Source organism: Aulonocara stuartgranti (assembly GCF_965226115.1).
Source record: "Aulonocara stuartgranti genome assembly, chromosome: 1".
Classification (NCBI taxonomy): domain Eukaryota; kingdom Metazoa; phylum Chordata; class Actinopteri; order Cichliformes; family Cichlidae; genus Aulonocara; species Aulonocara stuartgranti.
In genome coordinates this window covers 8,090,268-8,103,640 of record NC_138939.1, presented here as the reverse complement: position 1 = coordinate 8,103,640, position 13,373 = coordinate 8,090,268, and the positions used below count along the sequence as shown (strand labels likewise).

The 13,373-nt window shown below is 40.3% G+C and overlaps 1 protein-coding gene across 1 annotated transcript; it reads right to left on the bottom strand.

The window, feature by feature from the left end:
• Positions 1–263: 263 nt before the first annotated feature.
• Positions 264–13,059, bottom strand: tars3 (threonyl-tRNA synthetase 3). Its single transcript, XM_082533190.1, has 19 exons — positions 12,727–13,059; positions 12,372–12,458; positions 12,075–12,262; positions 11,761–11,884; positions 11,389–11,513; positions 10,005–10,122; positions 9,856–9,920; positions 9,654–9,732; positions 8,793–8,939; positions 7,490–7,588; positions 4,917–5,083; positions 4,620–4,782; positions 4,332–4,469; positions 3,789–3,866; positions 3,574–3,674; positions 3,004–3,108; positions 2,278–2,350; positions 2,035–2,149; positions 264–763 (listed from the first exon to the last, which is right to left on the bottom strand). The coding sequence occupies exons 1-19, from the start codon at positions 13,048–13,050 to the stop codon at positions 615–617; spliced, it is 2,445 nt and encodes an 814-aa protein (XP_082389316.1). The 5' UTR covers positions 13,051–13,059; the 3' UTR covers positions 264–614.
• Positions 13,060–13,373: the final 314 nt, after the last annotated feature.

The following is a 13,373-nucleotide window of genomic DNA, read 5'->3' as shown; positions in this document are numbered from 1 at the left end:
GTCTTGCTTATTACACAATAACAGCTGGAATTCCCATTATTGCCACCTATTAATCTACAGGCTTCATTCCAAAGCAACAGCATGATCAATAGTTATTACTTTGGAACAAATAAACTGATGAAGCATTAAAAAAAAGTAAAAGAAAATTAACAAAAATGTGAAGACTGTCTCTACAAAATAAACCTATTGTAGTTTGTCATGATATCAAACTACTTAAAGATTAACATCTTCTGTTGTGAAAATAAAGAAACAAAGCACCCACATTTGGAGAATTTTTTTATTATTATTCCTGAATTTCCAGGCAGATCTTGGTGAAAATAGATTAGTGTAAAATTCACACAACTTTCATGTCTTCACGTCGTTTCCTTAAGTTATTGAGTAACTTTTCTTGAGATACACTTAGATTACCTTGACATAATTTCAAACCCACGCTACCTACAGTTTTCCCCCGTTCACTGACGATCACAAGAGCACTGCAGAGTAGTTGTGCAGGCCCAGTCATTACATCCACTTACAGAGTATCAGTTTATTTTGTCTGCACTTTCCCAAAAACCATCTTGTGTCCCTTGTTGCCGTTTCATGTTTGAAGTATTAAAATCCAAGCTGTGCCTAGATCAGAACTCCTCTTCTGCATTTTGACAGCGAGACTGTTTGAGCAGGGTCAGGCGTGCCATCACCTCGGACACCGGTAGTTCTCCGTGGACTTTGTTGTCCCTTGTGCGCACATTGACACTGTTAGTCATCTTCTCCTTCTCTCCAACCACTGCCAAGACACAAGACAACAACAACTTTACACGGGCCAAGTTTCACCACACACTCCCACTTTGCGTGCTGAATTTGTCAGCTGTTGGTGGTTAACCAGCTTGGAGGTCTGTTTGGCTTCTAATCAATCAATTAAGAATGTTTATTTTGATGACTTTGACAGATTTTCACTTATTCTCTTCCTTCACTACATCCAAAAATCTTCTGTGACACACCTCTTTTCTCCTTCCTGTTAGCTCCATATTCAAACACCCTTTGATAATGTATCCACTATCCCTCCTCTGAGAATGTCCAAATCATCTTAACCTTCAATCTTTAACTTTCTTTCCAAACCGTTCAATTTGAGCTGTTCCTTTGTTGTACACATTTCTAATCTTGTCCATCCTGGTCACTCCCACTTGAAATCTTGACTCGACTGCCTCCAGCTTAGCTTCCTATCTTTTTTTTTTTTGGGCCACCATCTCCAAACCACACAAAATGGCAGCTCTCACTAACATCTTGTAAACATATCCTTCCACAAATCACCCCTGACCCTCGACTCCCTCAACTCTGCCAGCACTTTCTTCTTCACTTGTATTATGTATTGTCCATTGCTTTGAATAGTTGACCCCAGATATTTAAACACATCCCCCTTCACTACCTCTACTTTCCTTGCATCTTTACTGTTACAAAGGTCAAACTCCTGCCTGACCTCATTTGATAAAATGTCCATCACCAATAACAACAAGAAGGGCCTCAGAGCTGATCCCTGATGTAATCCCACACTCAATCTTAAACACATCTGTCCTACTCCTACTGCACACCTCACCAAGGTCTCACTGTGCTCATACATGCCCTGCACCTCCCTCACATAAGTCTCTAGCACTTGAACAGTAAAGTTTCAGGCATTTTATTTGAATTCTTATCCATTAAGCAGGATCTGATCATCACAAATTCATTCTGAAGCAAGACTATGACCTCAGGAATTCTGACAAAGAACCACTTTTCCTGACCAGAAGAACAATGAGTCCTGCAGCAGATGGCCTGGCCCCCACAGGGCTCAGAACCAACATTAGTGATTCAGTTTGGGAAAACATGAAGAGACAGAAGACACTGACATAGCCTAAATCCAAAGAACTGTGGAGAATTTAATTTACTTTGTACCGTGTTAAACTATGGACACAGTTTTCACTCACTACAAATGTACAAGCATCCTCATTTACCCGTTATAGACCACACCTTTGTACAGTTTGTTACTTAATGATCTAACTTGGGGGTTTTATTTTTCCTCACCAAGAATGAAGTTATACTGTGCCAGCTGAGCATTGCGGATTTTCTTGTTTAGAAGGCAGCTGGAGTCCAGATCAGCATCTGCCATAAAACCAGCTTCTGTAAACTGCTTACACACCTGACATGTAGAAATTGTATTTGTTAATGTTCAGTACATTTCAAGAACTTTCCATACTTATTGTCATTAACTACTGCATTACAAGAAAGAAATAATCAGAGACTAAGGCCACAATGGGGAAGTCATACCTTCTTTGCGTAATCCTCACAGGATGGGTTGACAGGCACTAACATCACCTGACGTGGAGAGAGCCACAGAGGCCTGGTGGAGGGTGAAACATGGGTATTACAACTTTCACATAGTGAACGATAGAAACATGACATGATCTGTTTCCTCAACAAAAAGGAGCTAAAATCATGATCTGAGGAGGTAAAAATCATGCCATAGTTGGAGAGCTGTTAGTGACAATACAGGTAGAATTTTATAGTAAGCCAAGATGCCTACAATAATTATAAAGACCAAAATATATTTCTAAATAAAAGAAAGATCAAAGCAGTGGGTCATAATAGCACTGTATGTTAGTAGTTTTAGTAGGCCCATTGTGCTTATTGCCATCTCTATTTTGAACTCTAGTAAAATAGCTTTGCATAACTAAAATTGGGCTTCATGATCATCATTTGCCTGAAATAAGCAGTTTTAGCTCCTTTGCCTCCTTTTTAGACAGCTCTCTCCAGATTGGCCCAATCTCACAAATAGCTGGTTTGAACATCAGGTAGGTGGGGCTTCTGGTCTTACAGCCAGATGTGTGCCTGGGATCACCACAGGACAACTGAATGCTTGAAGACTGAACTGCTGGCTCACCAGGACTGCCATTTAAAATTTTAACCTTGTTTAATATGAGCATCCACTATTGTGACAGAAAGTACCAAAAATAATGGGTGTTGAATACAAAAGTAACCAAAACAACACATTACCATTTCCCTGCATAGTTCTCTGTCAGAATGGCAATCATCCTTTCCACTGAGCCTAAAATGGCACGATGGATAATGACTGGTCTGGATTTGTCATCCCCATCTTTTCTGTAATTGTAGCAAAAGAAACAAAAATAAAAACACTTATGTTAAATATGGTTGAATAAAAACATTTTGATGTATTGTTATATACACACTGACTTAGCAGCTCAAACTGGTTTTAATGTCAAGCACTCTTTTATTATTAACCCTGCAATCATTCTCATACCTTCCCATTGTCTTTCCAGAGACAATACTTTTCTGACACAGACGTCTATACAACTATAAACACCATTTATCCATGCACTGCCTGCTGTCTATTGCTGCACAGCACGTGTATAATTTTCCCCACGGTGTGTATATTAATTGAAGTTCCCTGTGAGTCTATAGCCTGCCACCTGCACAATGAGTTCAGATTTGCATAGAGCAGCACAGGCTGAGACATCTTATCCAGGAGGGGCTTAATGCGTAATCCTTGGCGCTGTAAAGCACACAGACTCAGCAGTGTGTCAATATTTTTATTAGGTGACTCACCCCACAAAGGTCAGATTGAAGCGGATGGGCAGCTGGAAGTCCAGCTGAATGGTTGCACACTGGTGGTAACGTCCAATAGCATCTTTGATCTTAATGTCAATCTGCAATAACACAGAAAGAATTATACTTCTTTCCAGACCACAGAAGGAGATTCAAACTGAGCCAGTGTTTGGAAGGAGTTTAAAAAAAATGAAATAAAAAGATTCATTCAGAACCTTGGGTCCATAAAAAGCACCGTCACCAGGGTTCAGTCTCCATGGCTCTCCAAACTCATTCAGGCTGTTTTCCAATTGCTGTCAAGTATGAGGTAGAGGTTAGCATGTACTTTAAACAATACAAGGCAATTACTGTAAATCACGCCAAGTAGAACTACAGTAAAGTCCATAAGATAAGATAACCTTTATTAGTCCCACACGTGGGAAATTTGTTTTGTCACACTTGGGTATAGAGTTCAGTTTTAATTGGTGCTCTTATGCAATTTATAGCTGGACACTCGAAGGAATCAAGCCAAGAAAATGAGTAATGTCTTTTTTTGACAACACACCACCCACAGACAATCATGAAACTTCACAGATTTGACACTACTACTGCATAATTACATGGCAGGAGACCGATACTATCATCCAGAGTAGTTCTGTGTCAACATGAGCTTTTATTTGCTTAAATCTCTGCTATCCCTTTAGATTTATAATTCAGTAGTTGGATTTCCCTTTTTCACACGATTAACTACTTAAACTGTGACTCATGACACAGTTTACCTTCTCAGCTTGATTCCACACAGCAATGTCACCCAAATACTTGTCTGGGCGAGTGGAGAGGTGAAGCTGGAATGAGAATCCAAATACATCGTAAACACAGCGGAGGAAGTCCAGACAGCCCTTCATCTCTGACTCGATCTGTTTGAAAAAAACATATATACACACATGACTCAGCATTTAGGAAATGACTCATAATAAGCAGGTACGTGTTTTTAAAAGATGTTTTTCACATCTTGTTAGAAGCAAAAAACATCCCACAGAAATGTTAAAAACTACTGATGTTGTGACCTGATCCATTGTGCAGAAAATGTGAGCGTCATCTTGCTGGAAACGGCGCACTCTGGTCAGCCCGGTTAGTGTTCCTGACAACTCGTTTCTGTGTAGGACCCCAAAATCTGCCAGCCTCAGCGGAAGCTCTCGCCATGAGCGAGGCCTGTGGCTGAACATCAGACTGCAGGAAAACCAAATTAAATTACTTATATGTATGAAGTAATGTGTGCGATTTTGATATACAAATTGAGAAGGAAAACAAAAAAAAACAAAAAAAACAAAACAGTATTTCTTTCCTGAGAGCTCTACATTTACCAGTGCCCGGGGCAGTTCATTGGCTTCAGAGCAAATATGTCATCTTCCACGGAGAAGGAGAACATATTTTCGCTGTAGTGCTGCCAGTGGCCAGATGTCTCCCACAGTTTGCTGTTATAAATGTTGGGGGAGGCTACTTCCTGAAAGCCTCTTCTCCAGTACTCATCCTAGAAAAACAACAAACCACATTGGCTAAACACACCATTTAGGCTGCACAGGTACTCAACTGAATCATGACTTCTAGCATGCAACCTTAAGCTGCAACAATGGAAATCACATTGTGTGGGCTGTATTTATCCATTTGTTGCCATTAAGCAAAACATTTAACAGGCTGTTGAGCTGTTTAGCAGCCAACAGTACAAAGACACTAACTGGAAGAATTTCTGTCAATGTGCAAAACTGTGAATACCAAAAAGGAAGTTGCTGAAAAAGAAAATGCTTGCTCACTCAGCTTTCCTAGTATTATTTACCAGAAAATGGAGAATTTCAAAACCTGGAAATAAATGAGTGCATGTACTGAAATACTCATGACACTTCAGTCATGAGCTGGGTTCCCTGCAAAGTAACTTCTGACTATTAAATGTTTTGGTGAGATCTTGGAAAGGGAAATGCATAGCATGCTGGTATAATTTTCTCTGCAGTTTTAACAGCTATAAGTGATGTGATAATGATCTTACACCCTGTCTGTGCAATGTATGAGTTTGTCTTGGCATGGCTTGGTTTGGGGGTGTGTGCTGCGAAAGTCTTCAAGATGTTAGCATGTCTTTCCAAATACACCACGGAGACAAGTTCCTGTAGAGTCAGTGAACTTGTCTGAGCAGTTGAAGTTACGCTGAAATCTGAAGACTGAACTTTAAAGACCTTTTGAGAACTTCCAAATGTAGAGAATCTGCAGCTTCAAAAGTACTATTAATTTTCCTACTTTGACAACATGTGCAGAGAGGACTGGATACAGCTATTATCTTCAACTAAATGTACAACCCCAATTCCAAAATGTTGGGAAGCTGTGTAAAATTTAAACAAAACCCAACTATCTGTATGGTAGTACAATGTAGAAACTGAGAAAACGTACCACTTTCAAAAAAAAAAAAAAAAAAAAAAATACCGTCTCATTTTGAATTTGATGGCATCAACATGCCTCAGTCCCTTGCATACAGAAAAGTCTCCAGACTAACAGACTCAATCTTCTGATATTATGCGCTGCAGATTAGATACTCAAAGTCTTTGCAATTTGTTGTTGGAGAAAATCATTTTGAAATTGTTTACTTCTGAGGAACTCTGTTGCTCCAAGATTCTCTTACTGTTGTCAGTTAACTAGTTGCAAAATATTCACCCAGCTCTTTTTTTTTGACCACTTTGTTTTCCCACCTTTTGACACTTGTTGCTTAAATTTAAATTGAGCAAATATTTTTCATGAAATAGTAAGGAGGTCTCAATTTAACAATTGGATATGTCGTCAATGATATATTGTGAATACAATACGGGCTTGCAAAAGACTGTATTCTATTTTTATTTGCATTTCACACATCTTCCCAAAATGTTCAGAATTAAAGAGTTTATGTACCATTCAGTTTGACCTATATTTAGGTAAAAGGGCCTTCATAAGGACCAGGCCACATTTCAGATTACGCACTGTCAGGGTCCAACCAAAGTTTTCTGAAGCTCTGAGGTATTGATGAACAAAGCTGAACAAAGCTTTTCACTTGGTGTTACTGTTAGAGAATTGTGGATAAATATGATTGTCATTGTGCAAGATGATTAGATCGTTAACAGGACGATTAGATCTTTAGCATGAATGCTGACTTCTGTTTCCTACACAGACACACATACACATATCACCGATCACATCACATGCTCATAGACACACATCAGATGTTCTCTTTTGCAGACACACATGACACATGTTCACATGTGAGTGTTTTATCTGTTGCATGATTAATGAGATGTTTGTGTGACCACAGAGTTAATAAAAGGCTGCAGGGGAGGCTGGCTCTTTGGAGTTGTCTGGGACCAGGTGAGGAGCTTGCAGCTCCAAGACCCTGGTCCAATCTGCTCCCCTTGCAAGTTAAAATGGATCGAGCTCTGTCTTGCGTTGTTCATGGGAATAAGTCTCTAAACCAGTGGGGCCTGCAAAGTGCAGACCTAACAGTTACGCTACTTATTTTTGAGCTTCTGTGATTGGAAAAGTCACAGCGAGTGGTCTGCAAGCCATTGAGAAGGCAATCACGATTGCTACTCTGAAAATGCAAAGCACAGTCGTCATGGACTGTAAAATGATTGTAAGGGTTTCTGTGGTTCAGTAAAGTCCTTCCAACCAAAACTTTACTGAGACAAACGATCCTAAAAGTCGACACAGTGTAATATGAAAACAATGTATATATGAATACTCTGGATCTGAGGCATACAATTATACACAAACAGTAATGATCCAAGCATTGACCTTAAACACTGCTTCACATCTACTGAGCTTGTAATACTGATATTCAGTTAATATTATCTGAATGTTCCTATAACATTTTCTCAAAATGATAAAGATATTGGAGATAAAATAAGCATTTGGCTGTATCTCCTACCCTGATGAATTCTGTCAGTGTGTGGTAGATGCAAGCTCCCCGTGGCATGAAGAAACAACTGCCTGGGCTGAGATCATGGAAGAAGAAGAGCTCTTGGTCCTGTGAAGCAGACAATTATAAAAATGATTTCATATCATCATTATCTGCAGGTACAGCCAGGAATAAACTCCATGCACAGCAGACCATCTGTCAGTGAATGACTGCCCACAACCTAACAAGAGAACAGAATAAACTTTTATCAAAAAGACTTAAGACACAATTTAATCACTATGGTAAGCACTGTTAAATCCAATTGAATAAATATTGTATTAATGACAATAAACTTTGCACTTTCCTTTGAAAAGAGGCTGTGAGATTTCAGTTTCTTGGCACTTACTTCTAGAAAGACCCCAATTACAGACCAATTTGAAATTCAAATCATGCAAAGGATTAAAGGAATGGTTTCTTATGAAAAAACACACACAGATACACACCCTCATCTCTATGTGTGCCAAAACATATTTGAAGAGTTTTGTTAAATTAACACATTAAGACCAGCTACTGCATTACAAGAATAGACTGTAGTAAGAGATTTAAAATGTACTGGGTCCATGCTGAACTATAAAAATAAAAAAAGAAAAGGGGGGGGTGTCAAATTAGAAAAATACCACCGAACACCGTCTTTAAACACAACATATCACTTTTGCCGCCTCCCTCCAACTGGCTTTGACAGCCTTATAGCTTGTGTTTAATATGGAAACTGCGTTGTAATAAGTGCTGATTGAGGTGTTGCCGTCTGTGTCTCCCATGCTGGGTAACCACCTGGGGCGCTCTGATGACTCACTCACACTTGTTCTGAATGTGCCAATGTGAGGAAACACAGTGCCCTCAGCTGGTACATAGCAGCAACAGGCGATCTGGTTTTCAAGTGAGAAACCTCACATTCGATCAGTCTTGTATGGCACTGAAAATATAGAGAAGCTGAGAAATCGGTTTGGCAATGAGTTCTGCTTGCTGGATTACATAACAAGAGAACTCCTCTTCAACCTCTCAAATAAATGCATTTCATTTCCCATTTCTTGTGTGCATGTTCACAGTTAATGCTTGTAGTGTTGGTCCAGGTTTGTTTCAGTGTTTTGACACGTCTATAGAACCACCGAAACAAACTAGTGAAGAAAAACTTCTACAAAAACCTGAAAGTGGATCTGTTTGCCATCACATTACATAATTACAAATTAAATTGCACTTAGTACTGGGTTTAGGATTTGGTTTTAGGCCTGAGTCAACTAGGCATGCTAAAACACTACTGCCTACAATGACTCACTTTTCCAATCTTGCGATGGTCTCTGTTCTTGGCCTCCTCCTGAAAACGTTCCCATTCCTTCAACATCTTTGAGTCTGGGAAGGATATCCCATAGAGCCTCTGCAGAGTCTCCATGTCAGAGCGTCCCTCCCAGTAGGTGGAAGAGTTCTGATGACAGAATTAAAAATGCTTTTTGACTCAGTTTGTTAGGTGCTTAAGCCTATGACAACATTTTGAAAAATCCCTACAGTTTGCATACAAGTAATCCCTCCAAATCTTTGGTGTCAGACAGGATTTTTTTCCTACTTTGCACCTAAATAGTGCATTCTATATTCCCAGTTGGAATTTGATTCTAAAGCGCCCTCTCAAGTCCAATTTCCTACTCAGAAAGTCAGAGCAGACTCAGCAGCCCAGAGCTATCAAGCCAAGATGGCAGGACTGCCCATAAAGGGTAGTAAAACTTAATCTATACAGTCACTGTTATTTATTTGCGACTTACCCAGAGCATTGATCGGGTTCCATCTACGAATGTGCAGCAGCATAGTGCTGCATTGCTCTACCTTACTAAGAACCAAAACAAATCTTGATTTTCCTCGCTTTTTTCTGGAATCCGCTAACAAGTTCTGACATCCCAGTTCCAAGGTATCTGGAACACAGCACCAGTGTGATGCTGTAGAGGGTGTATTCTTGCTATAGTCATCTTGGGCATAAAGATTTTGCTGTTAAAACCTTCTGTTCTTTACAAAACTGTGAATTAGATGAAAACGGACTTGAAGGGAAAGGCTTGGTTGATCTCAGACAATCTCAGATCTTATTTTTAACTGTGAAGCATGCAAAGATCTCTACTAGAGTCCAAGAACAAAAATATGGAGTTGGAAATACCTTGTAGATCTTCATGGCCTTGATCTTGCCTGTATGTCTGACATGTGGACCTCTGCACAGGTCAATCAAGGGTCCACATCTATCAAAGAATTGTGACTTACAACAGTTAGCATTACAAGAAAATAAAACTTTAAAAATAATAACAGTAACACAGTGGACATTTCAAAAACACAGCAGTTCAAGTTAAAAATAAACATCTTACCTATAGACTGTAGTAGTTGGGGTGGTGACTTTCTCATTGAGAATGCGGCATTTAAATTTGTTGTACTGGAAGATGGAAACGGTTGGGGTTAGTAAGATATATAAGTCTAAGCAGAAGCAGAAGACACCAGTCTTACCTCTTTCACTCACCTTAAACATTTTTAGTAGTGTCTCCTTGCTGACTTCAAGTCTCTCAAAGGGCTGTTTTTCCTTCACCACAGCTTTACATAAAGATTCCAGGTCCCCAAACTCCATGCTGGACACACCTCTGGAAACAGCAAACATATTAAAAAGGACTCTAGGGAAAGGGACAGCCAACTGGCACAGTAATCTGGATGACATGTGGGTCAAAATCAAAACCCAAGAAGTAGAAACCATCACAGCTCACATCAAGTCAGTAGATGGGAAAATTAAGTTCATCTGGGAAGATACAAAGGACTCCTCGATGTGCACATTGAGGAGAATGCATTGAGGAGTGCAGCATTGATGTTTACCAGAAACCCCCCTCTCGAACACAAACTTTGAGTAATCAGGACCCTGCAACACCAGGCAGAAAACGTTTCCTCTAAGCCAGAAGGGAAAATGAAGGCACACACACACGAGAATCTTCTCCAAGCACAACATCCCAGTGTACTTCAGACACAGCCACACACTCAGACAAAAACAGGTTCATCCCAAGGACAAAACACCCAAACACATACTAAACAACATAGTGTATATGCTGTGCAGTGCAGCAAGGAGTGCTCAGACCTCTACATTGGAGAAACCAAACAGCCACTCTATAAACCCATGGCACAACAAGAAGAGCCACCTCAACAGGACAAGACTCAGCTGTACATCTGCATCTGAAGGATAAAGATCACTCCTTTGAGGATGCCAATGTTTTCATTTTGGACAAAGACAGATTGTGTAAAAGAGGAGTGAAAGAAGCCATCTATGTCCACTGTGAACAACCATCCTTGAACAGAGGGGGTGGCTTATGACACCAACCGTCTGTAACCTATAATCCAGTTTTGAGATCCCTTCCCAGACGCCCACTCACATCTTGTGTCAATTGATCTCAATAAGTCACATGATAGGGTGAGGCAAGGTCTCGCAGTGGTTTCACCTGCAACCTCTGCTGATAATGACCCACACCTTGGCTCATGTGATTAGGCACATGATCAATACTGGGCCAACAATCCTCTTAAGGGACAACTCCCAATAGCGCTTAAAATCTGGAACTCTCCACCAACTGGTCTTAGAACTGAAGCAGCTTCTCAGGTGAGAGGTGAAACGTCTTCAAGAAACTCAAAGAAGTCTAGCCGCTTTTCATTTCAAGCTCCTTATATTAAGGGACTCAAGGTTAGTCAAGTCTGACATGAGGATGCTGTGGACCACCAGTCTATAATAAAAATCTCAAATGCATACACATGAATAATGATGATTATTGGCATGATTAATGCCAAAATGCCATACCAGAACATTCAAACTCGAATACAAAAAAAAAAAAATGTATGGAAATATTGAGCTATTAATGGCAATACTTGCTCACTTTTGTCCATCCAGGAACATGTCGTAGTAGAAACCGTTTTCTATGGGAGGTCCATAACATAAACAACCCCCATAAAAGCGCTCCATTGCCTCCCCCAGGATGTGAGCACTGGAATGCCAATACACCTAGGGATTAAATAACATTAACATTCTTGTGAGAAAAAAAAAAAAAGTAGTTACAGTAACTCAGTGTATGTTTATGGATGCCCTCATAAGTTTGTTTTGTACAATATTGAAAATATTTAAGAATAAAATTCATTGAATGATCTCAGAAACTGATTTGCAGTGCATTTATGTTGTGTCCCGCCAAATTCTGTATTTACAAACAATATTAAATAATTATTGACAACTTTAAAGGTTTAAGAGTACTCACAGCCTGAGCGTCCTCATTGTCAAAGCGCAAGATCTCAAGTGAGCAGTCCTGCTCAAGAGGCCTGTCCAGATCCCACAGTTCCCCATTTACCCGAGAAATCACAGCATTGTCAGCAAGACCCTGACTGAAAGACAAATGCAAATCTGTGTCAGCGGTTTCTCTCATTATGATAAAGCATGAGAATTAAGAATATTTGCAGAAAAAAAGCATAAAGAACACAGAGGCAACATTCTCTGTTGTTATTATTAGTAAATACCCACATTAAGTAACACAATTATTAGCTGATTATTAGTGATGAAATCAGTGGTACTAACCTGATATTACAGGCCAGCTGATATGGAGTAGTGACCCAAGCTTTGCCCTCCACCTTTCTCCCATCTGGGAGCTCCACTGTAATGGGCTTACGGTCTGCAGCTTTTTTTGACTGCAGGGCATCGCTCTCTCTCTTTAGTTCCTCATAAAGACTGAGACGCTCTGCAATGTATTCAGGCCAGGGACTCAGCTGAAGCAGATAAAAAATAAAATAAAAACAATCGAAGTCAAGAAATTGTCCACACTTTGGTATCAGCGTTTGGATGAACAGGATAACTTGCAGGTCCTGTGATCAGCACCTCTTTCATGCCTCCATCTCCTTGCACCTTGTCGTGTTTCTTCCCTTTCTTGTTCCCATCACCTGTTTTTGTACTCACAGTTGCCACCTGTTAATCAGAAAAGAGTGTGCTTCTTCAAACCTGCAATGTCCTCTTATCACGATTTCTGCCAAGCCACATTATCAGCCTATTCACCGCTTAAAGAGTGCAAACACATGGGCTTGACTAGGGTTGCTATTTCTGGAAATGGGGTAGCATAGCTTGCCATTTCACGGGACAGAGGCCCGCTACTCATAACGACACAGGACTACTACGGCTCACAGCTTACTCATATTACAAAAAAAACGATTTAAACTACACCGGTCTGTATAATTACCTTGTTATTGTCAGCTCGGTTGTTTGTCTGCTGAGGTTTGGTGGTATTTTTCTGCGGAGCTTTGTCACACTTGGCTCCTTGTTGCCTCTTGCCCCGCGCCTCCTCCAGCTCCAACTCCGCCTGAAGACCCCGCCGGAGGTGCAGCAGCCGATACCTGAGCTTCTCATTCTCCGTCCGCAGGTTCTCCAGCTCCGGAGAGACCACCGCGAGACCGGCGGCGTCTAGACCTTGACCCAGTCCATCCCGGAGCGTGGATATTTCCCTGGTGAGGAGCAAAATTTGCTCCTCCTGGGCGGCCAAACGTGCAGCCAAGCACTCCGCCATCTTTAAATGACCACCAATGACAGCTGACTTCCGCTGAGCTTTTATAGAAAATAAAAGCCTCGACTCCAAATTGTGGTAAAAGGACAAACCAAAAAAATGATCTATCTCTAACCAAATTAGATTTGATATAGAGTTTTACATGTTTTACATTAATACTAGGTTAAAAAAAAGGATTTATTCAGTTTTAAGCAGATCTTTTAACTGATCTCCTCGAGAAGTGAGTAATATTTTTGTGGGTGTTACAATTCTAATTTCCTAGTATACTAAACCGCTATCAAAAACGACTTTTTCATAGAAAGCCATCGCTCCCTTGACTTGCAGTA

Excerpts from the sequence above, each read along its gene's own strand:
- tars3 (XM_082533190.1), bottom strand. The coding sequence starts at position 13,050 with ATGGCGGAGTGCTTGGCTGCACGTTTGGCCGCCCAGGAGGAGCAAATT. Across the intron at positions 9,921-10,004 it reads CACTACTAAAAATGTTTAAG|TACAACAAATTTAAATGCCG; the intron begins GTGAGTGAAAGA and ends TCCATCTTCCAG. Across the intron at positions 2,351-3,003 it reads GAGAACTATGCAGGGAAATG|GCCTCTGTGGCTCTCTCCAC; the intron begins GTAATGTGTTGT and ends ACCCTCCACCAG.